At 49.2% G+C, this 27,982-nt stretch overlaps 2 protein-coding genes across 2 annotated transcripts in view; one reads left to right on the forward strand and one right to left on the reverse strand.

Annotated features, from left to right (window-relative positions):
- The first annotated feature begins 33 nt into the window (after positions 1-33).
- Positions 34-5,800, forward strand: CIAO1 (cytosolic iron-sulfur assembly component 1). Its single transcript, XM_059188447.1, has 7 exons — positions 34-355; positions 1,176-1,324; positions 1,478-1,589; positions 1,698-1,786; positions 2,021-2,222; positions 2,881-2,968; positions 3,698-5,800. The coding sequence occupies exons 1-7, from the start codon at positions 217-219 to the stop codon at positions 3,936-3,938; spliced, it is 1,020 nt and encodes a 339-aa protein (XP_059044430.1). The 5' UTR covers positions 34-216; the 3' UTR covers positions 3,939-5,800.
- Positions 5,801-7,255: 1,455 nt separating this feature from the next.
- Positions 7,256-27,982, reverse strand: part of SNRNP200 (small nuclear ribonucleoprotein U5 subunit 200) — a 30,173-nt gene continuing 9,446 nt past the window's right edge. Inside the window, exons 11-45 of the mRNA XM_059188445.1 lie at positions 27,719-27,892; positions 27,284-27,421; positions 26,879-27,034; positions 26,268-26,438; positions 24,116-24,309; positions 23,780-23,903; positions 22,603-22,752; positions 22,250-22,360; positions 21,565-21,696; positions 21,206-21,394; positions 20,646-20,843; positions 20,079-20,231; positions 19,885-19,965; positions 19,565-19,648; positions 18,835-18,941; positions 18,474-18,592; positions 18,034-18,188; positions 17,734-17,923; positions 17,347-17,520; positions 16,268-16,428; positions 15,741-15,968; positions 15,207-15,398; positions 14,919-15,097; positions 14,597-14,748; positions 13,639-13,747; positions 12,768-12,876; positions 12,070-12,259; positions 11,812-11,976; positions 11,489-11,610; positions 10,920-11,063; positions 10,643-10,819; positions 10,173-10,333; positions 9,977-10,058; positions 7,827-7,919; positions 7,256-7,725 (exon numbers count right to left, since the gene is read on the reverse strand). Of these exons, the coding sequence (XP_059044428.1) occupies positions 7,582-7,725; positions 7,827-7,919; positions 9,977-10,058; positions 10,173-10,333; positions 10,643-10,819; positions 10,920-11,063; positions 11,489-11,610; positions 11,812-11,976; positions 12,070-12,259; positions 12,768-12,876; positions 13,639-13,747; positions 14,597-14,748; positions 14,919-15,097; positions 15,207-15,398; positions 15,741-15,968; positions 16,268-16,428; positions 17,347-17,520; positions 17,734-17,923; positions 18,034-18,188; positions 18,474-18,592; positions 18,835-18,941; positions 19,565-19,648; positions 19,885-19,965; positions 20,079-20,231; positions 20,646-20,843; positions 21,206-21,394; positions 21,565-21,696; positions 22,250-22,360; positions 22,603-22,752; positions 23,780-23,903; positions 24,116-24,309; positions 26,268-26,438; positions 26,879-27,034; positions 27,284-27,421; positions 27,719-27,892 (5,208 nt within the window). The 3' untranslated portion in view covers positions 7,256-7,581. The remainder of the gene's footprint in view (positions 7,726-7,826; positions 7,920-9,976; positions 10,059-10,172; positions 10,334-10,642; positions 10,820-10,919; positions 11,064-11,488; positions 11,611-11,811; positions 11,977-12,069; positions 12,260-12,767; positions 12,877-13,638; positions 13,748-14,596; positions 14,749-14,918; positions 15,098-15,206; positions 15,399-15,740; positions 15,969-16,267; positions 16,429-17,346; positions 17,521-17,733; positions 17,924-18,033; positions 18,189-18,473; positions 18,593-18,834; positions 18,942-19,564; positions 19,649-19,884; positions 19,966-20,078; positions 20,232-20,645; positions 20,844-21,205; positions 21,395-21,564; positions 21,697-22,249; positions 22,361-22,602; positions 22,753-23,779; positions 23,904-24,115; positions 24,310-26,267; positions 26,439-26,878; positions 27,035-27,283; positions 27,422-27,718; positions 27,893-27,982) is intronic.

Consider the following 27,982-nt stretch of genomic DNA (forward strand, 5'->3'; position numbering starts at 1 on the left):
CGCCAGGCGTGGCAAGCTGACTACAACTCCCAGAGGGCAGCACGGCCGCAGCAGCGGGCACCTGAGTTCCCTGGACAACCCAGGCCCTCCGGCGGAAGCAGCGGGATCCGCGGGCCGTCTGAGGCTGTAGTGGGCGTCGCGAGCTTTTGCGCCGTGGAACTCGCGGTCGGCGCGACCACCTCTGCCCACCTCCTCAACACACTCCTCTGGGACGCCATGAAGGACTCGCTGGTGCTGCTGGCTCGTGTCCCGGCGCATCCGGACTCTCGCTGCTGGTTCTTGGCCTGGAACCCTGCGGGAACCCTCCTGGCGTCGTGCGGTGGTGACCGTAGAGTCCGCATCTGGGGCACGGAAGGTCAGTCCTGGCCTCGCTGGAGGACTCCTGCTGCAGAGGGTTCAGCTTGCGCATAGTGTGGGTGCCGGGTTCAGGGAGTGCGCAACCTTTGGGGCAAGCCGACCCGCAGTGAGGTTACAGGCCTGGGGGAAGGAGGGACAAGCCACCTTCAAGTTAGACGTTTTCCACTCTAGGAAAGACTTTTTGGGTGAAGGAGTCGTCAAGTATTGGAAGCAAAAACATCCATAGGCTGGAAGTATTGAGGGAATTGTGATAGTTGCTGAGACCGGAAAAGGAGAGAAGGGTGTTAGGAATGTAGTCCCCAGAGCAATTTACAACAGGATGTGAAGTTTAAATTTTATTCTGAGGGAATTTGGGAACCGTTGACAGTTTTAAATCAGAAGAGGGACTCCTCTGATTTTAGAGTCCTGCAGAGGAAGTAGTTAGTTACAGCTTTCTGAAAGCCTGTATTGTTTTGTTTTTTTTTTTAAGATTTTATTTATTTATTTGACAGGCAGAGATCACAAGTAGGCAGAGAGGCAGGCAGAAAGAGAAAGAGAGGCTCCCTGCTGAGCAAAGATCCCTATGCAGGGCTCAATCCTCTGGAATCATGACCCTGGGATCATGACCTAGGCCAAAGGCAGAGACTTTAACCCACTGAGCCACCCAGGCGCCCCTGAAAGCCTGTTGTTAAATACACCAATTAAGCCCAGCTTAGGTAAGCCCAGTTTGGCTCTGGCTCTGGTTACAGTACTAACCCCCATTATCCAACTGCATTGATAGTGCTTCTGCACCTTCTTGTGCACCCAGCTCTAGAGCTTGACCTGTCATTTGCTTTTAGGTGAGAGCTGGATCTGCAAATCTGTCCTTTCTGAAGGCCACCAGCGCACTGTGCGGAAGGTGGCCTGGTCTCCCTGTGGCAATTACCTGGCCTCCGCCAGTTTTGATGCTACCACTTGCATTTGGAAAAAGAACCAGGATGACTTTGAGGTAACCAGGCTGGATGGGAGCAGGATTGTTGTCCTTTTGCTCCCCATGGCTGGTTCAGGAACCTGAGCCAACCTGGGCTAGCTTGGCTGTACCTATGAAAAGAACACTGGAGGTCTTAGTTGCTTGATTCTTGTTTTTCTTCTATTTTCGCAGTGTGTAACTACTCTGGAGGGCCATGAAAATGAGGTCAAGTCAGTGGCCTGGGCCCCTTCTGGCAACCTCCTTGCTACCTGCAGCCGAGATAAGAGTGTGTGGGTCTGGGAAGGTGAGTCTAGATCCTTCCAGATGTGGTTGGGAGCTAGTGAACAGACATCCCCCTCTGTGTCCCTGATAGGAGTCAGCTCATGGGCTCTTTTCTTTTTCCCTCCCACAGTTGATGAAGAAGATGAGTATGAATGTGTCAGTGTCCTCAACTCTCATACACAGGATGTCAAACATGTGGTTTGGCATCCAAGCCAGGAGGTAAGAGTGAGGTGGAGTTTCTTGGTGGGAAGGGATTTTGGTGTGGAGGGCTGCACCCAGCCTTCCTCTGCTCTTCAACCTCCACCTGTGGATCTCTATCTGAGACCGAAAGACTTTATTAATCCCTTTCTAGAGACAGAGTGCTGGGACTGTCCTAGCTGGGAGAGGTCTTGGAACTCTAGGCACTTCCTGAACCATATAAACAAGTGCTGTGTTTCCCCCCCTTCCCCTCAGCTGTTAGCCTCTGCCAGCTATGATGACACAGTGAAGCTGTACCGGGAGGAAGAAGATGATTGGGTATGCTATGCCACCCTTGAAGGCCATGAATCCACTGTGTGGAGCTTAGCCTTTGACCCCAGTGGCCAGCGCTTGGCATCTTGCAGTGACGACCGTACTGTGCGTATCTGGCGCCAGTATCTACCGGACAATGAGCAAGGTGAGGGGCCAGTAAGAAAGCTAAAGGAGACGCCTGTCTCCTGAGGTTTACAGTGTACTAAGGGTCTAAGACACATAGGTGAATCACAGCAAATTGGAGTAGAGAGGAACATGTGGCACGAGAGGGCTCCCAAGTGAGTCCTGGCAGAATCAGGGAAGGCTGTGTGGAAGAGGAACCATTTCATCTGAACTGGAAAATGTGTGTAAGATTTTAACACAAGAAGAATTTAATAAGAGAAGAGATTTCTGGTTGAGAACAGAGCAGCATGAGCAAAGGCATTGAAGGTGCAAAAGCCTAGATTTACATCAGGCACTGTGATTCCTTTAGATGGAGCATAGGGCAAAAAGGATTTGGGGAGTGATAGGGTGAGTCGGGTGGCTGGTTGGGCTGGTTGGTGGCCTTAAAAGGCAGGCTAACTGGTCAGACTTAGTCTGCAGCAGAAAGTTTTTAAAGAACAGGATCTTTCCTTCTCAGAATTCTGCTGTAAAAATCCGTCTGGCCACAGTATGTAAGGCAGATCAGTAAGGATAGGGACAGAGGAACAAAAATGAGGCCTGGTGACTGAAGATGGGGGTGAGGGAGGGCAGGTGAGGAGCTCCGCCCCCGAGGTGCCCAGGACACAGACATGTCTTAGGCTCAAGAGAAGTCTGTCGTGCAGGGGTGGCATGCAGCGGCTCTGACCCCAGCTGGAAATGTATCTGCACTTTGTCAGGCTTCCACTCCAGGACCATTTACGACGTTGCTTGGTAAGACCTCCCATCCCCACACCCACCCATTTGGAGAGATTTTAGAGAGGACAAAAAACCCCATGCTTCTCTCTACCACCTCTGGGAGTACGTGGACAGGGAGCAGCTACCCTCATTTCTTCCAATCCAGCAGACTGTCTACCATGCTGGCCTAGTGCCAGCTGGCCTGAGGTTCATAGGAGACCCAGGCCTATAGCCTGGCCTATAGCTACTTTTAAGTTGACAAGCTGTGAGGTCAGCACTAGCCTTGTGTTGGCGGGGGGTGGGGGTGGGTAATCACACAGCCTTATATATCCAGAAAGATTTATTCATTTATTCTGGAAATTAAGCTTATATTATATATTAAGCTTATATAAGCTTTTATATTAGCAAACGTTTAGCAATGACAAAGGTGACTTTAGGGGAAGTATGGTAAAATTCAGCAGCCTATTACTATCTCAATAGTTAAAGATGACTTGGTGATAAGGGAAGCTGCTTGTGCTAAGTGACAGAAGTGCAGTTCAGAGTCAAGGAGTTTTGGCGTTGACTGGGGAGATCTAACCTAGATGGCAGCCCTTGAAGAATGAGGAGGTGACATTTGTGTTAGGGAAGCCCTTCGATAATAGACTTTAAGTGGAGGCCTGCAGTTCGGGAAGAGCTGCGGGAAGACTGTAATGTCTTCTGCCTAATCTGCCAGGTTAGGGAGGGAGGAGCCACCTGCATACTCACCGGTGCACATGTTCCTCCCAGGTGTCAGCTGACAGGGGCCCTGGCTACGGCTTGTGGCGATGATGCCATCCGTGTGTTCGAGGAGGATCCCAGCTCAGATCCACAGCAGCCCACCTTCTCCTTGACAGCCCACTTGCCTCAGGCCCATTCCCAGGATGTCAACTGTGTGGCCTGGAACCCTAAGGAGCAGGGGCTTCTGGCCTCCTGCAGCGATGACGGGGAGGTGGCCTTCTGGAAGTATCAACGACCAGAAGGCATCTGAGCCACCCTGACTTTGGACAGAATCATGGTTCCCCAGAAAATGTCCTAAGACTTTCCCAGCCCTAAGATGACCTGGAGGAGGACCCTTGACCTTCACCTAACTTGGCTCTCTTCCATTCAGACTTGGGGAGAAGTGTAGAGTCACAGAACCACTCACTCGTCCCCTCTGACATGGGGCCCTTGGTAAAGAGCTATAGAACAGCAGTGGGCTGTGGTTATGCCACAGGTTTTGCTTGCTTGAGGGCCCAGTGTTCAGTTTTGGGGGGTGAATAAAGTATTTATAATCACCCTACCTCTGTATAGAAGGGGTACATCTTAGGCTTTTCAGAAATTGGAAGCTTTATAGAAATAGGTCATCTGAATCCCAAGTCCTATTTCATAAGGACATTCACAACTTAAAAGAATTCCATGGTGAGTCCTTTTCTGAAATAGGTCCTGCCTTCCCGGTTTCTGGGTAAATTCTTACATTTAAGACATTCAGTCAGTATTAGAAGGAAATTTTTTTAATGTAGGCTGGCTTAGAGTGAGACATGCTTCTGCTTTCCCTTAGAAACTGGTGTATCTTCTGTGCCACCCATTATGCTGTGGTGGCAACTGAAAATGCTGAAAAATAAATCCGGAAGGGTGTGAACCCTAAAAGAGTTATTACTGGCTACAGGCATACATTCTCATTGAAGCTGAAAATCAGTTCTTGGGGGGGGGGGGGAGGGGAATCTGAGAGACCATCATTTGTGGCTCTCTAATGAACCTCCAGTATTAAATTTTCATGGTGGGAGTGAATAGAAAAAAGGCATCTAATAAGGCTCATTTAGGGGAATGATAATGAAGAATGGTAGAGAATCAGTCTTTAAGCTATCACTTCAACCTCATTCACGTTGTCTTCTGGAAGTCACTTCCATAATGGGTTTGGACTTGAGGACCTCCCCAAAGCTATAGCCTTCACCTGATTTTTTTTTCCACTGAGATCACGACCTTAGGTTTTGAAAAGAGAGCTGAGGACAGTGTCTAGCGCAATGGCTGTCAGTGTGTGGTCCTGAGAGCCAGGAGTCAAAGCAGTGGCACACCACTCTAGTGGTCAGTCATCACTGCCTTGTCTTCACAGTACAAACAGTGGCAACCTCATTTAGAAATGTCGGTTAAACATTGCATTAAATCTTGACCCTCAAGAACACAGCTAACGTGCCGACAGTGGGAAGCAGGATAAAGCCCTTCTGCCGAACTCTGAAGTAAGGCTGTCTCGACGAAAAGCCATTGTGCAAGCTGAACTGTCTTCCTGGCCCCTTCTTGAAGAAACTAGCAAATTCTGTTAGGTGGACTTGGCTTATCTGGCAGACATTTTTCTGGGAAATGGATGGAGTAAGCCTTTCACTTCAAGGGAAACTAGTGGTATTGCCAATGAAAAAACAAAGCTCTCAAGAAAAAAATTAAAGTTTTTGAAAAGCTGTATTGCCACCTTGAGCCTGACATCTTCCCGACACTTAAGACTCTTCTGATGAGATTGGTGGTATCAACAGAGGTGATCTATATGACCAAATGTGTCATTTGGAAGATCTGCCTAAATCAATGAACGAGCATTTTCCACACGACTAATGTGTGGTGTTACAAAATCTTTCATGATTAAGAAATTCATTCAAAGTGTAAGACCAAATAAATAAAATCTTTTTAAAAAGTGGGGTGGGGGCCAGGTGAGTGATTCAGTAGGTTAAGCATCTGTTTTCTGCTCAGGCCCTGATCCCAGGGTCCTAGGATGGAGCCTCGAATTGCACTTGTTCAGCATGGAGCCTGCTTCTCCCTCTCCTGTCCCTACCCCTCCCTGTACTCTTTCTTTCAAATAAATAAAATCATAAACAAAAGTTGTAAAAACCAGTGAGATATTTTTGTTAAGATCTATTTTATCCCACTGAGCCACCCAGGTACCCTTGTTAAGATCTATTTTAGAGAGCAAGAGTGGAAATGACAGAATCTAAAGCAGAGCCCAGTGTGGAGCTCTACCTCATGACCCTGAGATCACGACCTGAGCTTACACCAAGTCAGATGCCTGAGTGACTGCACTACCCAAGCACCCCAGGACCAGTGGTTTTAACTGAGGCTTATTTGATGAGGTTTTAGATTCTTCAATGCCTTTAAAAAACTACCACTTGCAGGGTCTCAGTGTAGTATCAAATAGATAATCACCTGAAGAGGCTTTAATAACCCTTTTGTGGGGGTGTCTGCCTTTGGCTCCAATCATAATCCCAGGATCCTGGGATTAAGCCCCGTGTTGGGCTCTCTGCTCAACGGGGAGCCTGCTTCTCCCTCTCCCTCTGACTACCACTCTGCCTACTTGTGCTGTCAAATAAATAAATAAAAATCTCAAAATTAAAAAAGCCCTTTTCTGACATCATATCTGGGTAAAGACAGTTCTACTTCATTTCACTTCAACAAACAATACGCAAAATTATAGAAACAGCTATGAAGATGTCTTCCATTAGAGTAGACCTGATCTAATGAGATTCGTAAAAATGTAAAATACAGTCTTCTCCCTGGATTTGTTTTAGAAGGTATTTTTCATAAAACAACAACAAAAAACAAACAAAAAAAACCCATCTAAGTTACTGGAGCCCCTGGGTGGCTCAGTTGGTTAAGCATCTGCCTTCAGCTCAGGTCATGATCCCAGGGTCCTGGGATCAAGCCCCTATTGGGCTTCCGTGGGGAAGCTGGCTTCTCTCTCTCTCAAATGAATAAACAAAATCTTTTTTAAAAATGATTTTAAAATGCATTGTTTTGTTTTAATCCTCAATATAGTAAACATCAGCAGATATAACCAAGATGATAAGGTATCTTTGGGGTTCTTAACTTTTTCTCATGTAAAGGTGTCCTGAGGTCCTATTACTTGAAAACTGCTGACCTAGAGAAACTACGCTTGAAAATTACCTCCTGATTTTATGCATTTATTCCTAAATAACAGAAGGCAAGAATTTGAAGAGCAAAATTTGTAAATCTAGACCAGAAAACTGGTTACCAAGACTGGGCCACACCCAGCTGGTGCATTTTAATACTGTTTCTGGTACTACCTTCTTACGGGAGGGGACACTACAGATCTTGAGACTCAAGTTCTGTGTTAGTTCCTATAGTCGTGCTGATACCTGGGTAACAACAGAGGTGGGAGACAAGGGCATAAACCTGACAGCTATCTAACTTTGTTCCCTTCTCTGCACTGACTGGGAAGGCTGCAGGTGACAGCCCAACTAAAGAGCAGCCCTGTCCTCTAGAAGTATTCATTAGAAGCAAGTTCAGTGGCTAAAAAAAATCCAAATGTTTTTGGCCAAGGGCCTTAGGTAGAGGAAGGAAACTTTAATTTGGAAATACTCCAAAGACAAATGGCTTCTCCAAGTTATTTGATGAGATTGTCTGACAAACGGAACTACACAGAACATGCCTAAAAATGCTGTACATAGTTTCTGCTGGACAGTGACAAGACACCTGTGGACACTGGATCCGAAGTTGAGATGGCAAAGCAGTAAGAGGGCCAAGTAAGAGGCCACGGACAGCACCTGCCCTGGCTGGCCAGATCTCACAACAGACCTGGTCCCCATGGAACTGTACATGTTCCTGATTCAGGTGCAATTCTTCTCTTGTCTTTTTAAGAGTAAGTGCCTCTGGACTCAGTCCGAGTCACTGTCTGTCTCCGCCTCCTTCACGTCCACACTGAATTTGTATTCCTGGTCACATCCCATGTACGCATCGCTCATGAAATACAGGGTGTAGTTGTGGGCACCAGTGGCTGGGGCCACGAAGTCAAGCTTCACCTAGAGTGAGCAGGCAGAAACCAGGGTGAGCACAGACACAGGAGGAGGAACCTGAACCTGACCCCATCTCAGATCAAATGCTGGGGTCGGTGTTAACTCACCTTCGCCTTCTGCTGAAGGGTCAGCCTCTTGATGGAGATGAGGCTATTGGACTTGGCATCACCGATCACTACCCACCAGCCCTCTTCACGTTTCTGCAGTGACCAAAAGCCAAGAATTTCAGCATGTAGAACTTGAGGGCCATGAGACCACGAGAATGGTTATAAAAGTAGGAAAACAAAAACCAGATAGAAAGCTTTCTAAAAATTTCCTCCTGGAGGCGCCTGGGCGGCTCTGTCAGTTAGGTGGCCAACTCTGAATTGCAGCTCCAGTCATGATCTCAGGGTCCTGGGGTCATGATCTCAGGATCCTGGGATTGAGACCATCCGTTGGGCTCCTCACTCAGCAGGGAGTCTTCCTGAGATTCTTTCTGCCCCTCTCCTTCCATCCCCCACCCACCCTGGCCAGCGCACGTGCTCTCTCTAAAATACATAAATAAGGGGCGCCTGGGTGGCTCAGTTGGTTAAGCGTTTGCCTCCCGCTCGGGTCATGATCCTGGGGTCCTGGGATCAAACCCCACACTGGCCACCCTGTTCAGCGGGGAGTCTGCTTCTCCCTCTCCCTTTGTACCTCCCCCTCACTCATGCTCTGCTCTCTCAAAATAATAAAATCTTTAAAAAAAATAATAAAATACATAAATCTTTTTTTTTTTTTTTTTTAAGATTTTATTTATTTATTTGACAGAGAGAAATCACAAGTAGATGGAGAGGCAGGCAGAGAGAGAGAGAGGGAAGCAGGCTCTCCGCTGAGCAGAGAGCCCGATGCGGGACTCGATCCCAGGACTCCGAGATCATGACCCGAGCCGAAGGCAGCGGCCCAACCCACTGAGCCACCCAGGCGCCCCCATAAATCTTTTTAAATGAAATAAAATTTCCCCCTAAAAGACAATTTGGTACAATTAAGATTTCGAAGCTGTCAAAAAGGTCGCTCAAATGAACTCTGTTTTTAAGTAGATGAACTCACTGTTGGTTCTGGCTCATTTCCTTATTTATTTCAAAATACCTTCTTCTGACATTCAATGCTTGCCAATGAATCCAAGATTCCACTATCAAGAGATCTAGTCTTTGAGGCCTGGCAGCGGAGTTCCTCCGAGACCCTTTTAGGTTCAAAGCACTTACATCAGGTAAGTGAAACACACTGAGGCAGAGATGAGCTGGCCTGTGGACAGGACCCAGAGCAGGCCATCCTTGTCAGAAAGCCCAAGTATTCTGATTCAAAGAGCTCCTTCCCCAGAGCCTATTAAGCCACTAGTTTATAAAATGAAACATTACATTGTATCTGGTTTCTGCTTTCAGTCTTCAATTATTTTCTCAAATTAAGGCATCAGATTTTCTTTCTGGTGGTAAAGAATGAAGTAACCAGATGCAGAGTGAAATGGCAGTGAGAGAGAAGAAATACCAACTAGAAAAGCCCTGATGTCTTTAACAATGACCAGTCACCTGAACTGTCTTCAAGCAAAAAACAACAAAACCACCCATGGCCCCATTCTCGGCCTTGGGGCTCGTCATTAACCTAAATTGCCCTCCCCTTACAACTTACCACTAAACTCTGAACACTAGCTAAATAAAGGTCAAGGCCTCTGGAAGAAACTGCATACTGCTACTCAAAAATGAGAGTCCATGGGGTGCTTGGGTGGCTTAGATGGCTGGGTGTCCGCCTTCTACTCAGGCTGTGACCTCTGGGTCCTGGGATTGAGCCCCACGTCAGGCTCCTGACTCAGCAGGGACGTCTGCTTTTCCCTCTACTTCTCACCCCTATTCATGCTCTCTCTCGCTCTCTCGAATGAATAAATATCTTTTTTTTTTTTTTTTTAAAGATTTTATTTATTTATTTGTCAGAGAGAGAGTGAGTGAGAGCGAGCACAGGTAGACAGAGTGGAAGGAAGAGTCAGAGGGAGAAGCAGGCTCCCTGCGGAGCAAGGAGCCCGATGTGGGACTCGATCCCAGGACGCTGGGATCATGACCTGAGCTGAAGGCAGCTGCTTAACCAACTGAGCCACCCAGGCGTCCCAATAAATATCTTTTTTTTTTAAGGGAGTTCATTTGAGACTCTTTTTGACAGTTTTAAAATCTTAGTTTTAACAAACTTTCAGGAGAAAATTTTAGGAAGCTTTCTATCTGGTTTTTACTCCTGCCCAGCTATCAGGACCCACCTGTGGAAAGAGAGGCGCGATCACGGGGCCTGTGACTTCCTCCTCACGCTCCAACTGCACCAGCACCACCACTGGCCCGCCACTGTGGGGAAGAGCAGGGCAGCTCATCAGCGCCGTGGCAGGGGGGTCGGGGTGCGCCGCCACGCCGAGCCCAGCAGGGACCCCAGGGCAGGGCACGTGGCTGGACTGGACTCACCTGCGGATGCTGTCCTTCTCCACCACCTCGTAAGAAAGCTCAATGTTGGGGTAGCGGTTGCAGAAGCGGGCCACGTCCGCGATCTGGCTGTCTGAGAGCTGAAGCAGCGCGTTGCGTTCTTCATCTTCCATCTCCATGATGTCAAAAACGCTCTCCACTCCCTGCAGCGGGGATCCGGAGGTCAAGGGAGAACACATACTAACAGCAAATGAAACCTGGCTCCAGACAGCTGCTAGTTTTACTTCCTGTGCTATCAGATCATCTAAAGATACAGCTTAAGAAAAAACACAGCCTACAACTGCACAGACATCATGCTCTCTAGTATCTTAGTACACAACACCCTCAGAAAAACTCGGAGAAACTCCAACTTCCCCCTACCGTGACTCACCACCCACAAGCCCTTCAACTGCCCCCACCTCCCAGGCCACCTGGCTCAGCCTTGCAACGGTCCAGGTCCAGACCCGGCTCACCTTGTCTGTGCAACGTTTAATATGCTCTGAGGTGAAGTGTGGCAGCTGTTTCAGGTAGGAGTCCTTGGACCACATGGCCTGCGTGACCATCTGGGCCAGCTCCATAGCTGCCAGGGCAGGGCTGAGCCACCCATTGCTGGAAAGGACATCCACACAGGCCTGGATGAGCCGGATTGCCTAAATGGGGAGAGGAGTGAAGAAGACAGGCTTGGTACGGCTCCTTCGCAGGCCAGCCCGGGCCCCTCCACTCCACACCTGTACCTGCACCCACCCCTACCTTGCTGAGGATCTCCTCTGTATCCGACTGCAGCTCGGCACTCAGCTGCATGCGGGAGAGGTGAGCTTGCAGGAGCAGGTTGGTCTTAACGTGTGGGTCATTGAACTTCGGGTTATTCAGCTTGTGGGGGACCTTCTGAGCCAACTGGAAGGTGAAGAAAAACAGCTAGTGATGAACACATGACCCTGCCCAAGGACAGCTTTCCGGCCCGGTGTACCACCTGCCTAAGCTCACAACCCTTCAATAACAGAGAAGTGTGGGGGCGCCTGGGTGGCTCAGTGGGTTAAGCCTCTGCCTTTGGCTCAGGTCTCATCTCAGAGTCCTGGGATCGAGCCCTGCAATGGGCTCTCTGCTCAGCACGAGCCTGCTTCCCACCCAACCGCCTCTCTGCCTGCTTGTGATCTGTCAAATAAATAAATAAAATCTTTAAAAACAAAACAAATAAAAAGAGAAATGTGGGTGATGGACATGTTGGAGTTTTCTGGTGGTGACAAGGACACCATATACCCTGGGCACAGAGGCCAAGTGTCGATTCCAACGACATTGTCCTGAATCCAAGATGTTCTCACCTGCCGCAGGAGGTTATCTTCATGGTGCCGGATAGGAATGTTCTCATACTCTGCCGCATTGGAGATGATCTCAATAAGCCCTCGCACCTTGGTTTTGGCATTCAGGGACATGCTGAAGAGCTCTGACAGTCAAGGATGCAGAGAAAGGGGAGGAGTCAGAAAAGAGGCTACCCTACCCCTGGCACTACCCTATAATCCATCCCTCCAATGAGCACACAGGGCACTCGAAGCCCCAGGCTTACTCATCCCAGTGGGCTACAGGCCCCTGCAAGGGACTTCTTTGCCCCGGACTCCATGGACAGCAGCCCCTGCCAGCCCCTCACCAATGGTGGTATAGTTGATGTAATAGTAAGCAGCGATCATGCCCAGGTTCAGGGGTGCCACATCCATCTCGTCCTCAATGCTGATACACTTGGACTGCTCAAGGTCACTCAGGGTCTGCTCTACAAGCTCGGACAAGTGGTCAGACAGGTGACGATGGGAGATGCCTGTGAAGGTGAGAGAAGCAGGGAGTCACCAGGAGATGGCCAGCAAGGGCTGGGAGAAGCACAAAAGGACACTGTGCCTCCGAGTCCACTGACCCTGCAGGTTGTAGTAATTGGGGTTCTGGGTCATGCGACGGTATAGAAAGGTCCAGGTCAGGTAGTCCACAGCGTCCTGCTTGTTCTCTATGGTCTTGGTGACAATCTCGGCATTGAAGTGGTCATGCATACAGTGGTCCAGGTGTGACTCCACTGGTAATGGTTCATATAAGAACTTTTTGAAGAAATCCTGTGGATTAGAAAAGGAAAGATAGTAATGAAGTGTCAGTGACATCAAGGTCACAAAGGAGGGCCGAGGGCAAATGGACAGGGAATAGCCTTTGTGTGACAGACACAGCTAATTCAACAATGGAAGAAATCACTACACCGACAGGGTGAACTGGGTCTGCACCTGGCACATCGGGTGTGCACGCGGAATGGTGGGTGTGGGCGCCTATTCCCACCCGCATCCCTGGTTAGTCTTAAAATGGGAACAGGGATCAAGCGAGTCATGCAGGCCTAATAGTACACGAAGAACCAGCCAGAAAGTAAAGACCTCAACACGTGGAGTCGACAGCAGCAGCAAAAACAAAGGGCTACAAGATTCCATGTGGCTAAGAGGCTTACTACAAAAGTATTGTGGAAAATAAAAGAAACAGAAGTTGACAGGAAAGAATGTAAACGAGGAAAGACACCTATTCAAGAACCTACTCTGAGGCCCAGGATCTCATGAGGCTGCCCGATCTCACGGGACTGACCTTTTTGGAGCCCTGGCACATGATAACACAGCGGCCCTCGTCATCCTGCAAAGGGCGGTTGGCGTGCCCCACCATCTGAAGCACGTCGTAGATGGGGTAATCCACATACCTGGCAAGAGGAGAGAGGAAAGGCAACAACGGTATGTCAACACGGAGACCACACGCAGGGGACTCTGGCTCCCTCGATGTCAAAGAATAAGTGCGACAGTAGCAAATTACAACTAATCCCTGTGGTTAGGACGACCTGTGCTCAGGTCCTAGTGTCACTTGTTTGTCTCTAGGTCACTGCTGTTTTCCAGTGTGAGAGTTCGGACTTCGCTGTTCAGGGTCCCTGAACCAAAGCTACAAACCCAGCAATTGCCAAAAGCGAGTAACTCCCTAATAAAGGATCAAATATTAAGTCAAGCTTTCAAACAGCTGCATGCCATGAGTCAGTAAGTCACCTGACTAAAATCTAAACCTAGAAGGAATTTTAGACATTAAGATAAACCATAAACAACATTCACTTCATGAAAAAAAAATCTACATTTTGAGAATAAAGTATTAAGAATTAAATCATTCAAACTTCTTCTAAGAAAAACCAAACCTTTGCCTTCTTGTAACCACAAAGGCATGTGACTTGAACCATGTCACTTTCCCAAGCTAGTCTCTAGCTCGAACTCCATTTCTCCAACTTGCTGAAATACAACAGATGCACAATAGAACCAAAAGTGAGCGTAGGCCCTGAGACTAAAAACTCTGGGACGCCTGGCTATGGGGGAATCTCTGCTGTTTATCTTCCTAACCCATTTCCTTCCTAAGCCCTGGATCTGCAGCTATTATGTTCCCTTCAGGAGGAAGGTTCCCATTAACAGAGCACGGCGAGACTCACGCGTGGATCTTGCCATTGTAGTACTGGGTGTCCATGATGATCACCAGGTGGGCGGCCACATTCATGCCCCAGCAGAGACTCCGAGAAGCTACCACCACCTGGATGGCCCCTGAGGCAGAGGGGAGAAGATGCTTGAGTGCAGGGCTCCCTGGGGGGCTTCGTCTCCTGCGCAGGTAGGGGCTTCTCCTGTGCTCCGTTTCAGAACTCACAGCAAAGCTGGCCAGGAAGGAGCCCTAATAATAACTAAGGGCTGACACAATCCTCCAAGAGGTGGCCCATGCTGCTGTTGCCTAGCTCAGAAGACCAGCCTACAGGAAACGGGGTCATCCTGGAAAGGAATCCCAAACCCAGGGAAAGCGAGGCCTAGCCATCTGCCTGACACACTGGCCTTGCTGACTGGAAAGGGTTAACGCCACCTCAGTCATGGGCTGGCTTTATACGTGGAAGCAATGCTGAGCCGTGAGTGACAGGATGAAGAACCAGAGAGTGCCACTGACTGTGGCAGGAGCATCTCCACTGCAGCTCCACCGAAGAGTGTCAGAGTGAGAACACTCTGCATGACATGCCACAAGTCAGCAAGGGACAGCAGTACCCAGACCACACCAGAGGAGACTCATGTTCTAGCATTTACTACACCTCTAAGGTCTAACAGCCTTGGCGAGTGTGTATCCATGGAAAACCAGGTCTACTGGTCAAAGGTCCTGTTCTAGAAAAGCCGGTTCTTAAGTAATACCACCTTTTGTGCCTGCCTGTTTTCTCATCTAGCATGTAGGCACGATATTCTACCCATATCACAAGACCCTGGAGACAATCGAATGAGATAATAGATAAAAGAATCAGAAAAGTATTTTGAAGGTGATTAGCGTGCTCAAAGTATCACCCGCATCGAAAAGGTGGGTGCCCACCGCCTGTGATACACCCTTAGAACCTCCCTCTGGGCCGCAAGACTTTTTCTCACCTGAGCTGAAAAGCTGTTCCACCAGGCGTCGCTCCATGGGGCTGAGCCCCTCGTGCAGGTAGCCCACGCCATTTAACAGTGTTTCCTTGAGTGTGCTGTCACTTAGCTTCTCCAGGTATGGGATCAGATCCTTCTCAGTGCAGTGCAAGAACCTAGGGGGCATGGGCACGGATTCAGCTCAGAGCGCTTCCAGTCCCTGGCAAGATCCTTCCAACCGTGCTGCTGGCCAGCCCCTAGTCTGACGGGGGCTAACCGCCACCCTCAGCAACAGATTGCCCTTCAGGGTGAGCCCACCACAGTGGCCCAACTCCCCCCACCCCACCTCTGCCGCTGGATATCTGCGGCACATGTGGTGAGGATGTCGATGGCAGTGAGGCGGGTCTGCTTTCGGGATGGAACAAAAACAATGACCGGCTTCTTGGGAGAGTGCTTGGTGATGGCATGGTACACGGGCTTGGCCATGGACAGCAGGCGAGTTTGTGTGTGGCTGATGTTGAAGCCCTGGAGACCGAAGGAAACAAGAGAGAAGTCGGAGCCGGTTCTCTGACTCGAGGTCACGGGGGAGTGGGGAGAGCAGGGAGGGCAGGGAGGCGGGGAGGGCAGACCCTACCTGGATGTGCAGCTCCAAGGGCACCGGGCGCACATTCGGGTGGAAGTTGAAAGTGGAGGTGGCGCTGCACCCCAGCCAGTGGGCCACGTCCTTAGCATTCGAGAGCGAGGAGCTAAGTGCCACAATGCGAATGGGCCGCTCAATCTGGGAGGAGATGTAGCGCATCCGGGAGCAGATCACTTCTAAGACAGGCTGGGACACAGAGAGGGAGTCACTACAGGCCCAGGCACCCTGTCCCCAGCCTTTCCGTACAGCCCAACCACCACGAAATGATCGCCTATCTCCTCCTTCTAATCTGGACGGCTCCTACCTTTGGTTCCACCTCCTCTGTGGCACCCAGTCTCCACTAAGCAATGCTATTTTCCCAGAGTACTACCAAAAAAGTTCCACACTGTCCCTCTGGAATGAAGTGACAAGCAGAATCTTCTTGGTAGAAGCACCTAGTCTCTTGCCTCAGACCCAAAGGTAAGTCCCAATGCCAAGGCCACTCAGCCCATCACAACCACTCTCCTGTGCTTTAAGGTCAAGCCGTACCCCATTCTCGCCCCCGATAAGGTGGACTTCATCCACCACAAAGAGGTTGATGTTCTGGACGTTCTTGCGCTGCTTCCACCGCCGGGAGAGTATGTCCCACTTCTCTGGGGTGCTGATGATGATGTTGCCCTTGCCCAAAAGCTTCAGGTCTGTGCTAGTCTCCCCTGTCAGGAGCACCACCTTCTTGTTGAGCCTGTCCTGGAATTTCTCATACCAGTCCATGTAAACCTGGCATGCAAGGAAAGGAAGGGCCGAAAACATCAGGCCAGGTATCGTTTCGTTTTTTAACGAGAAAAGCCCTACAAGCCAAACAGACTTGATCTGTGCATCTCAAATTACTTTGTAAGCCCACATCAACCTTGAAGGGATGGCAGTGTCTTCATTCGGTACACACACCAAGGACATCGACAAAAGAGAGCAGAGTCTTGCCACAACTGACCCTGCAAATTTCAAGGAATTCTGATCTGGGCTCAGAAGAAAGCAGCTTCCGGGCAAGCGCACCGGGGACACACCACCACACCACGCACCTGCTCCGCCAGAGCCTCCATGGGCGTGATGTAGACACAGCGCCCCTCCGAGTTCTGCAGCAGCATCCGCAGGATGGCAAACTCTGCACAGATGGTCTTCCCGCTGCCCGTGGGGGCCCCCACAAACACGTTATCGTCACTGTTGTACACGGTGTTGAACACTGGAGGCCAGCAGAGCAGCGGGGAGAACATGGGAGAAGAGGAGATACTCAGACCGCTCCTCAGAACAGAGGCCACCAGAAGAAACTCAGCCAGCCAGCCCGCCCTCAGGTGCCACCATGGGGGCTGCCATCGGAGCCTCTACCTGCAGTCAGCCTACCACATCCCCCCCCTCCTTCCCCTCACACGCAGGTAGCACGGGAAGAGCACGGACCAAGAGTCTGGGCAGCATGGAGATTTGCAGGATGGCAGAACCCTGTGCTTGTCTGCCAGTCCTCTCAGGGCCCAGGACACAGAACAGAAAGGAACTGGCTGCTTTTCTCCGCCCCTCCAACACTCTCCTCTAGTCCCTGGAAACAGTCTACTAAAGAACAAGGCAAAGCCTACATCCCAGCATTAAGGCTGGTTAAAGTCCAAGTTCTGTTTATCAGGTGGTTCAGCGGAGGGGCCTCTCCCTGCCGAGTTTCCTCATCTGCACAACAGGTATAAACAGTATTGTCACCGACAGAAAATCCCTCATGGGATCGGTAGGAGGCAGGGAGAAGAAAACACCCAGATGTACTCAGCCAAAAGGACTCAGGAAACGGCACGCTCTGTGACCATGGCTGTTGTCAAAAACAATGAGGGGAAGGAGGCTTCCGTCAACGCTGCACACATGGACCCAGCTGCCTGAGAAACAACAGTGCACCACAGGAGGCCTTGTTCTACAGACTCTCCCCAGTGACACGTGCAGAAAAGCAAAAGAAATCTAGCTGTGACCAAGGACTGAGAAGGGAAAAGGCCCCGGGGTGCTCCCGCGGTTGGCTCTGCTGAGCTCCATCTCCCTGAGCACCCTCCTGCCCTTCCTGCCAAAGAACAGTCTCTAGGGGACCTTAAAAGGCTCCCAAAGGAAATGACCTCCTGGGGATGGAAACGCCTACCTTGGGTCTGGATGGGGTTGAAGAAAGGAAATTTATCCTGGTAAAGGCTCTCGAAGGCGCTGTTTCTCAGGGCAGACACAGGCAAGGGCTGCAGGTCTAGAAGCTCGGTTGGAGGTGGGTACTTCTCTGGTAGGATCAGGTGCCGGAAGGAGACAGGAAGCTGGGTCTCACAAGCTGCCACAACAGAAACAGGATGGGTCACGGGCAGTCCTCCCTTTACTAATGGCCCCTCGGAGCCATTCCAAGCACACTGGAAACCCCAAGGCAACAGCTAGTCAGCAGCTAGCATCGCTCTGACCCCAGAGTCCAGTCCAACAGAAAGGGCAGACAATCTCACAATTCCCCCAGGAGAGCTGCCCCCACGGGAACATGCAGACACACACTCACAGAGCCAGCGGTCAGACACCACTCGGATGAAGTACTGAGGGGGCAGCGGTTCAAAGACAGGCACGAAGAATGTGATGAGGTGCTCGTCCTGGGCATACTTGGCCTTGAGCAGAAAATACTCATGGTGGAGTATCACCTCACTGTCCACATCCTCCACCAGAATCCAGAAGGCCTCTGACGACCCATGAACCTACCAACGCAAGCACAGGTGAGAGAATGTGAGCCCACGTGGACTCCCGGCTCTAGGCCAGCTCTTCTCAGGAGCGTCTGCAAGCAGGCCCTCCCCGGGCAAGGCCACACCTTCTCGTCCCACTGGAAGTCGGGCGTGATGGTCAGCTCCACTTTCAGTGTGGAGCGCGTGATAGGCTGCAGGTGCACCGACAACTCCAACTTGGGGAAGAGGTGGACGTACTTGTGGATGGTCTTCCCCATCTTTGGCATGCGGATGAGCTCCCCTAGAAGGACAGGAGCTTATGGGGGCTGCAGCCTGCCACGCAGGAGCTGCAAACTGGGCCCTGAGGGCGAGGGGCACATTCCACTCTGGGGTGCAGACTCCTCCCCCGACTCTCGGTGCAGCCCAGAGGATTCGAAGGCCCAAGACCAAGAGCTGGCCTTGTTACTTCAGTGGGTGGTGGGAAGTGAACGCAGGACAACAGGGCACCAGGCCTTGGAATTGGGAAGGAAGAAGGAGCAGAAAGATGTTGGAGCCATAAAGAAAAAGAGGAGAGCTTCCCACACACCTATCTCATTATGATTCAGGTCATAGAGACGCTCAAAGGGGAAGTTTTTCTTCTCGATCTTCTTCACTACTTCCTCAGGGAGTTTCCGGAACTGGCGCAGAGGACACATGGACTGCCACCTGGCCAGGAAGGAAGGGATTCAGAACTGCACCGGCAACGACACCTGAAAGCCATCACTGCCCGCCCCTTTCCCTCTACCCAGGCTATACCCAAGGAGGCTTCCCTTTCTCAACTTCCACCCAGTGCAAGTCCCACTTCACTAGTGAAGGCCGGAGAGAGAGCACTCCCAGGCTTCCCCACCACCCCTCAGCCTGGGGACCTTCACTCGCAGTAACCAGCTCCCAACCCCCCAGCCCCTCACATGCGCTTATCGATCATCTTGCAGAGGTTCAGGGTCTTGTCCGTAAGCTGCGCCCAACCCCGGTTCAGGACAATTTCAAAGATGGCGCGCATCAACCGGCCGGCCGACTGGGGAAAGAGAAAGCACTCCCTCTGGTAAGTCCCCACTCTCCCCAGCCCTAATGAAGCCACCTGACACTTCATTACCTCAAGCTCTGACGCACTTAGGCACACCACTCAGAAACAAAGTCCTCTCGTAATTACTGTTCCCCTTTCGTACAGATGCTTGCTGAACATAAAATAGAAAAATGCAGCTCGAGCTCACCGTACCTCTTAACCTAATGCTCACTGCATGATTTTAAAGCTTCAGATCACTTAGCGCTTAGGGATCTAGCAAGAGCTAGTGACTCAGCCTTAGAAATAAAAACAAAACATAGCTAAGAGTCTTTTTTGCCGTTTCTGCATTTGTATCTGAGCCCAGTGGCCATAGTGTGAAACCATCCTCTGGAGGAAGCAGACACCATGTCTGTGGCTCTCCCCAGCACTCTGATCTCTTAAGGCCCTACCTCTCCCCATGCTCAAGGTCAGTGAAACAGAGTAGCCATAACAGACACACATCAACCAACGAGCCAACTAGGGCAAAACCTGGCCTCCTTTCCCCCTCACTAGGGTCAGGCCACCTTTCTCCAAGACGCACACTACCAGGGGCTGGAGCTGTTCAGGTCTCTTCTGGCAGCACCGTCTGCTCTCACCTGTGTAACATACACCATGTCCGCCATCAGTGCAAAGCCCTCCAACTTTAGCTGTGAGATGAAGGCTTGGAGCAGCACGTTGATCTGGAAAAAAGCAAGATTGGCCAGAGGGTGACCAGTCATTGACTAGCCCGGTCCAAGAAAGCAAATCACATTTCTATTCTGGAGTACATGCCAGGTTAAAATCTTGCTTCAGAAGCATGAAATAATCATTATTCCACATAAAAAGAACATGTAGAAGAACGCAAAAACTGGGAGAAACTCGAATTAGGAGGTTACACCACCACCTACTCCCTGGCCCGAGCAGGGGAGCGGCCCACCTTCGCACTGGGCTCCTCGATGCTCTCCTTCACAGGGATAGGCACCCTCTCCAGCAATTTTTGCAGCTCCAGCTTCTCCTCCTGCCAAAAGAAGGAAACAGGTCATGGAAAAGCCAGGTGACCACAGAGAGAACCCACCCAGCAACTCGGCAGTGAGTACCAACCTCCGGTCCCAACATGCTGTGGGGACTCACCTCTCTCACAGTGATGTTCTTGAACTCTGAGGACAAGGAGAAAACTCTGAAAAGCTCAATCTCACTCAGGGTGGGCTTCAGCAGCTGGTTGTAGGTCTGCACAGTATCATTGGTGATGTAGTAGTGGCTGGCTATGCGGCCCAGTTCTGTCACCTATGAAGGAGGAACACTCAATCCAACAGCGATCACTGACAAGTGGCAACCTCTCATGGTGGACAGTGGGTGCCCCAGGTGCCCACTGGATGAATTCCCAGCAACACAAGAGCCTGGCACACACATGAGGAAAGATGGTACAGTACACTGACCGATGGTGAGCTGATGCCCATACAGAATAGCTGAATTAGCTACCTCGACGCCAAGTGACAGAAAGGAGGCACCAGCAGATTCTCATATACCATTTTGGAAGTTCCCAGATTCAAAAGTCATGGTCTAACCCCATCTGTTTTTCTACTGTTCCAAGCAATGGGCAATTAGGCAGCATCCAAATCAAGAACGCAATGTGAGAAACTGTCCCCTGGGGCAACTGCTTTTACTGAGACTTTTGCCTCCATCCCTCAGCACACTCACCTGGAAGTTGCCTGTCTTCTTGTCATACTTGACCAGATTGTTCTTATCCAGCATCAAGGCAGCAGTATGAACCAAATCCAGTCGGCGCTGGTCCAGCAGGGGATCCCCCTTGAGGTCATCGTGAGAGATGCCATAGAGAGTTGGGGATCGGAGCATCCGGATATACAAGTAGGCATAGCCCAGCCAGTTCACCGCATCCTAAAAGGAGAGACAGCTCGTGGATCTTAGCGTGGAGAACTGATGCCCAAATGAAATGTTCCCGCAGATCACTTGCAAAGTAATTCCCAACTATAAAAATGTGTACTATGTCATCTTCTGAAAATTTTTAACATCCCATTACTAAAGAGACAGAATGCTTTCTGAGATCTCGGTAACAAGGGGAACTGCCTGCCACAGACTTGACAAGCTTTGGAGAGACTGCTTCCATCAAAGACGTGGGGCCCAGGGCCGGAAGACCCTGGGTGCTGGTGGCCCAAAATGTCACAACATTTGGTACCAACAAATTGGTACCAATTTCTCCCGAGAAAGCAAGAAGCACCAAAAGCAGAGCCCTTCCCTACCTTGGCATTCTGGACGTTCCCCAGCACGATTTCGGCATTAAGCATGTCAGGCAACTTTGAAACCATCTGGCTCTCAATAGGAAGCTGCTGATTGAGTAGGGACAAGTAGTACTGTAGCTCCCCATGAGATGTGATGAGTATGCCTTCGCCCTTGGTGTCATACTGGGGTCTTCCAGCACGTCCCAGCATCTAGGTCAGAAACCAAACCGAGAAGGCTGTGACCACAGAGCTTATGGATCTGTTCCCAGGCTTCTACCTTACAGACGCCCACCTTCCTCCATCTGCCGCCTTTTTGGCCTCCTTGCATTTTATACATGGTAAACTTTTTCCAGTTGAAAATAACCTCAAAGACTCTATACCTGCAGAATGTCCAGTGCCCCTAGTTCTGTCCAGCGCCCCTTCTCTGGACTGTACACCTGGGTGCCTTTGATGATGACTGTATGTGCAGGGAGATTCACACCCCAAGCCAGCGTTGCTGTGGAAACTAAGACCTACAGAAGTAAGGCAAGGTAATAAGGAAAACAGATGTTACCAACAGAGGGTCAGTATCCCCAAGACCTCCAGGAAACCAGCCTCAGAGCTCCTAGCGCGACTGAGGTAGGCCCCACACTTGTCAGCATAACACTGGAACAAAGGCGGAAGGAGTCCTTAGTTTCTATTCAACCCAGTAACATTTCATGGTTCTAAAGATATTTAACAGGCGAAAGTGTAGGCCAATGTTAACAACTTAAGATTACTAGACAATCAGTAATACACCCTATCCTGAGAGAGAACAAACAAGGTCCTAACTTCATGAGGACCTGCTTGCAGGTATCTGGAGTCACAGAACATGCTTCCTCTGTCATGCTTCTCAGACACTTTCCTAAATCACTCACCTTTCCTCATGCAGTATGTAAAGAGCTAGGAGGGGCGGCACAACACTCAGTCTACTGTACTACCATGACCCCTGACCTGGCTTATCTGAGCCAGAAACAAAGCACCGGGCACAAACATCTGGCGTTTGACTTTCAGGTCTTCTGAAGCCTGCACTTTGCCCACCCTCACCTGAATGTGTTTATCAGCAAAAAGATCCTCTACAAGTGTCCGGTCAACTCTGGTCATGCCCGCATGATGAATAGCAAAGCCGTATGGCAAAAGATCCTTCAGCTCCAGGTTCTGTGGGACAGAAAAAGAACACGTGAGGAGGTGAGCCTCGCTGGGAGAACGCTGCAGAGACTGAGCAGATCTCTTCACAGAAGACCCTGCCCCTTAACCTAGTACACAAAACCAGACCCAGCCAACTGACCTTAACCTGTCTGAAACAACAGCCGCACAGTGCAGTCAAAGACTGTCTGGACAGCCTTGGATTGAGCCAGTTACCAGGCAGGAAACAGAGAACTGGGCCTGTCTCTCCTCACCTTGCACTGCTCAGCTTCTGTCCGAAGGACTTCTGTGGAGGCTGAGCCCTCTCTCAGAAACAGACCTAGAGTGTCCTTCTCTAGGCACATGTCCCGGATGGCCCTGGCCGTCTTCCCAGTCTCTTTCCGGGAGTGGACAAACACCAGCACCTATGGAAAAATCACTGTTTAAGAGACACAGCTACCACAGTCACTCCTGTGGCCCTGAGGCACCAGCAGCAGGAAGCAGAGGCTACACCATTTTGAGGTGAGAAACTGAGGTCTAGAAAAGGAGCAATGACAGGAACATATACTGATTCAGACGCCAGCAAGACCCTATGTGAATTAAACTACAAAGGAGCGTGGCAGAGCCCTGTAGCTAACTCTTATGCACTCTACCTTTGAAACCACGTTTAAACATAGTGAGGATGGAAATTCAAGAATCTCAATTACAAATTTTGTGTTCAGGTACCTGACGGGACTGTAAGCCACCTGAGGAATGTGTCTGCAAAGTAACAACTGAAATATTGTATTAAATGATGGGCAATAGCCTCTAAAAAAGGGCCGAGGAACTAAGTCTCAGGATGAGACTAGTACTATTTGGTAGGAAAGTCAGTCAAGTATTTAGCGCTAGAAAAGATACGTCTCTTCATTTAAATGCAAATGCTTTTTATGAGACAAAAATCTATACATGACCTGTAGCTTTTCCTTAGTTTGTGTCTTGGTGAACTTAACTAAACTGTGCTCAATTAAAAAATTATAACATCTTTTCCAGTAAAATGCTCTCACTAGTTTTTAATTTTCACCTTTATTCTTACTGTGTTACATTTTTAGTGTCAGCCACCCAAATCTATTGTGGCAGGATCCCTGATAATACAGAGAGACAGAATGATTATCTTTTGGGGAGTTCTTAAATTACAAATTCAATTTTTTATAATGGTTACAAGACTATTCAGGTTATCTATTTCATCTAGGCTAAGTTTTGATAGTTGGTATTTTTTGAGGAATTGTCCCATTTCTTCCAGGTTGTCAAAATTTACATGTAAAATTCTTCACGTATTCCTTTAATATCCACTTTTTATCCCATTTTATTCCTAATATTGGTGATCTCTGTTGTGTCTTCTATTTTTGTCAATCTTGCCTGACTATAAGTCAAAAATTCAAAAAAACGGAGTTCAACAGGAAACCACAGACAGACCTGATTTTTTCCAGCATGTTCCATGATTTTCTCATAGACTATTTCATTCATGATCTGGAAACGCTTGATAGCTTTCTTCTCTGTGATACCCACATAAGTCTGTTCCAGAGGCACGGGGCGGAAGCTAGAAGTTCAACAGTTAGACAAATGAGGTTTCTGGCATAGAAAACTGAGGAAATAAAACCATTTTCACTGCCCAGGAATGATAACTCCTTTCTGGATTCACACCATGTTAAAACCCAAAAACCTTCTAATACTCAATCCAACAAAGCTCCTTGAAAAAGGGGAAGGGCAGCAGGAAGGTCACCCTGGTTAAACTTCTGCTTTTTCTCATACCTGTTGTCAAAGTAGAAAAGGCCTTTAGCAGGATCAACACGCAGGAAGGTAGCCACATCTTCATAGTTGGGGAGGGTGGCACTAAGACCAATGAGTCGGACATCCTCCTGGGTCATCTCAATGTTTCGAATGGCCCTGGCCACCAAAGCTTCTAAGACAGGACCTCTGTCATCGTGGAGAAGATGGATCTCATCCTAAGATATGGATGAGGGGGCCACAAATTACCTCTAGAACCAGAAAAATGGAGCCCTCTTTCCAGAGAACGGTCCTGTCTTGTAATATGTACCAGATATGCCCAATAAGGAAGAAAAGGGATCCCAGCAAGAGAAACCCAAAGGGTGAGACAACATTCACTAGGAAATACCCCAGGAAATACCATGCTGCGACCATTGAGCTGTGTTGCTAGTTTAGTAAAACATATGCTTTAATGCAAGAAAATCTGATGCTTTAGGTCAATGAGCTCACAACTTCAAAGATAAAATTTCTTTACGGAAATGAAGCTTCTGCACGGACAGTATTTCTATCACACAAGGCTTCACCTCTGCACAGTGATCCCTACTACTCTGTACTTGCAAAAGGCATCGTGAATCAAAGGATGAGCTCACATAGCCTAATGCAGTGCTGTTCGAATTTCAGCATGCAGCAGGGCATATCACTAAAAAGTAGATCAAGCCCCAGGGGCTCTGCACTGAGATTCTCTCCCTCCCTCTCCCTCTAGCTCTCCTGGCTCACTCTCTCTCTCAATAAATAAATATCTTTAAAAAAAAGATTATATTTTAGTAGGTGTGGAATGGGGCCAGGTACTCTGCCTGTAACAACACTTTGAACTGGGGTACCTGAGTGGCTCAGTGGGTTAAGCCTCTGCCTTCGGCTCAGGTCATGATCTCAGGGTCCTGGGATTGAGCCCCACATTGGGCTCTCTGCTCAGCAGGGAGCCTGCTTCCCCCCCCTCTGCCTACTTGTTATCTCCCTCTCTGTCAAATAACAAAATAAAAAAATAAAAGACTTTGAACTAGCAAGGCTCAAAAGCAGGGTCTGGCAATCAATATTTTAGGCTTGTGGGCCATAAAATCTCTGCTACAAACAGAGTTGAACCTTGTACAACACAGAGGGTTGGGGTGCACCCACATAGTCAAGAATCTACTCATAACTTTCATTCCCCCAAAACTGAATTACAAATAGCCTACCCTTTACCAGAAGTTTTACAATAACATACACAGTTGGCTAACATGTACTTCATATGTGTTATATACTACATTCTTACAACAAAGTATGCTAAAAAAGGTACTTAAAAATATAAAGAAAAAACATTTATAATACAATACTGTATTTACCTTTAAAAAAATCAATATACAAGTGGACCCATACAGATCAAGCTTGCGTTATTCAAGAGTCCATTATAGTTAACTTGGGTCAATGCAGCAGAAAAGCAGCTGTAAACCCTATGTAATTAAATGGGTACGGCTATATTCCAAAACCAGGAGCCAGAGTCAGCCAACCCCTGCTCTAGGATACTGAAAATCAACACGCAGGACCTCCTTCCACTCTCCCAGACAACTTACGGAAACTACACTCAGACTCAAAGTCATTTTTGCCTGTGTGCTTCTGTGTATATGGAACACAATCTCCTGACTCCTTCCTCATTCCCTGAGAATGGATTATTCATTTATAAAGCCTTTAATATCCTGGGAAGACACAATCAGTTATGTCTGTTGACATTCATTTCAAAATACTCCAGACATAAAAAACACATGAGGAACACCATGCACAATCTCAGAAATTCTTCAATTAAGTGCAAATTCTCATTTAATGGTAACAGCAATGCTGACAACAGCTGTCACCATACAGGCTAGTGACTGGAAGAAAGCATGGAAGAAATGGTCAGCACTGAAACCCACCTCAGTTGGTTAAGCATCCCACCCTTGATTTCAGCTCAGGTCACAAGCTCAGGTCATGAGATCCAGACCCATGGTGGGCTCTGGGCTCCGTGGGGTGTCTGCGTGAAATTTTCTCTCCCCCACCCCCACCCCTCCCTGCTCACTCTCTCAAATGAGTAAATAGATCTTTAAAATAAATAAATAAATAAAAATAATCCCAGGAAACCCTCCTTGACCAGGCCTGGTCTCTACATCCCCAAGTACTCCCTGCTCACCAGAATGATGAGCCGCACAAGCTGCGTGTAGGTGCGCTCCCCACCCTTGCGGGTAATGATGTCCCACTTCTCGGGGGTGCAGACGATGATCTGAGTGGCGCTGATCTCCTCCTTGCACAGCTGGTGGTCACCAGTCAGTTCTGCAACAGTGATGCCATAGGTGGCCAGGCGCTAGGTGGAGGAGAGGCACGTCAGGCAAAAAAAGGGGGCCTTGGGCGCCTGGGTGGCTCAGTGGGTTAAGCCGCTGCCTTCGGCTCAGGTCATGATCTCAGGGTCCTGGGATCGAGTCCCGCATCGTGCTCTCTGCTCGGCAGGGAGCCTGCTTCCCTCCCTCTCTCTCTCTGCCTGCCTCTCCATCTACTTGTGATTTCTCTCTGTCAAATAAATAAATAAAATCTTAAAAAAAAAAAAAAAAAAAAGGGGGCTTTGCCATCACACTTTGGGAAGTCTGAGAGGGAGGTACTGGAAGGAGGTATCAACCCAGCAGGGAGATATCAAATGAATTAGACTACAAACACTAAAAACATATATCCGAAACAAATCAAGTTCACATTCAGCAAACGAAGCAGTGATGCCCCAGACCCATCCCCAATACCTCTCCACCGCCTTACCTTTCCGAAACTGCCCACCATCTCCTGCACCAGAGACCGCATGGGAGCGATGTAGATGATCTTGAAGTCATCCACATTGATAGTGCCGTCCATGTTAATGTGCTTCCCTATCTCTCGGAGCATACACATCAGGGCCACGTTGGTTTTACCCGCACCCTAAGGTGGAAGTCAGGGATGAGAAGGTCTGCTCCCCTGCCCTCACTTCCCAGGCTTATCACCAGAATAGATACAGGAGCATGTCGTGGGAATTATATCTGACTGTTTAACATCTCTTCCGTCAGAGAAGAAAAAAGTTGGGGCAGGCGAGGGAGGTGCTATGGACGGACATGGGTGAAGACAAACGATCTCGCCACAGAAAACAGACGGCACTTCCTGCCAGAGCAGAGCGGTCAGGGCGATGCTTACAGTAGGCGCGCACAGCAGCAGGTTCTCGTCTGTCTCCAGCGCAGCACGGTAAAGTTTACTCTGGATCCGATTCAAGGTTTTGAAGCCCTCGAATCCGGCCTGGGCATACTTGGGCAGCTTCTCCACAGGAAGTAGTTGCTAGAAGAGAGAAACGCTATTCACATCCTGCTGGCAGCACCCTGGCGCAGGCTGTTTCAGGGGGATGGCCAGGACCACACCTCCTGGCACTGCCCCCCCATGGCACTCTCTGCTGATGGAGATTCACTACTGTTCCCCGGACTTGAGATCAAAACACGGAGACCCCTGAAGCAGCTTCCACATCACAGATAAACCATCGATGAGACAAGGCCACATTCTGGCCAGTGGTCTAAAATTAAAATCTAAGCTGGAAGGGAGGTGAAAACTGAAGAAAACGGAGAAGAGCAATTCGCTCACTTCTTCTGAACCGAAGGGCTTGGGCTTCAGAGCAGGCACGTGCACCTCCTCATAGCCCTTGCGCTGACGACGGAAGGACCCATCAGGAAGCTGACAACGTTTATTGGCCATGAAGTGGCTCCCCTGGGTAAAAACCAGGTCCTCCAAGTCCAGAACCTGTCGTGGAGCCAGTGCCTAGGAGTATAAAAAACAAAAACACAAAATGAGCGAGGTGAACAAATGCACTTCCCATCTGGAAGCACCTTGGAAATGACCCTGAGACTT

Source organism: Mustela lutreola, chromosome 9, assembly GCF_030435805.1.
Source record: "Mustela lutreola isolate mMusLut2 chromosome 9, mMusLut2.pri, whole genome shotgun sequence".
Classification (NCBI taxonomy): domain Eukaryota; kingdom Metazoa; phylum Chordata; class Mammalia; order Carnivora; family Mustelidae; genus Mustela; species Mustela lutreola.

Excerpts from the sequence above, each read along its gene's own strand:
- CIAO1 (XM_059188447.1), top strand. The coding sequence starts at position 217 with ATGAAGGACTCGCTGGTGCTGCTGGCTCGTGTCCCGGCGCATCCGGAC. Across the intron at positions 356-1,175 it reads CCGCATCTGGGGCACGGAAG|GTGAGAGCTGGATCTGCAAA; the intron begins GTCAGTCCTGGC and ends ATTTGCTTTTAG. Across the intron at positions 2,969-3,697 it reads ACCATTTACGACGTTGCTTG|GTGTCAGCTGACAGGGGCCC; the intron begins GTAAGACCTCCC and ends TGTTCCTCCCAG.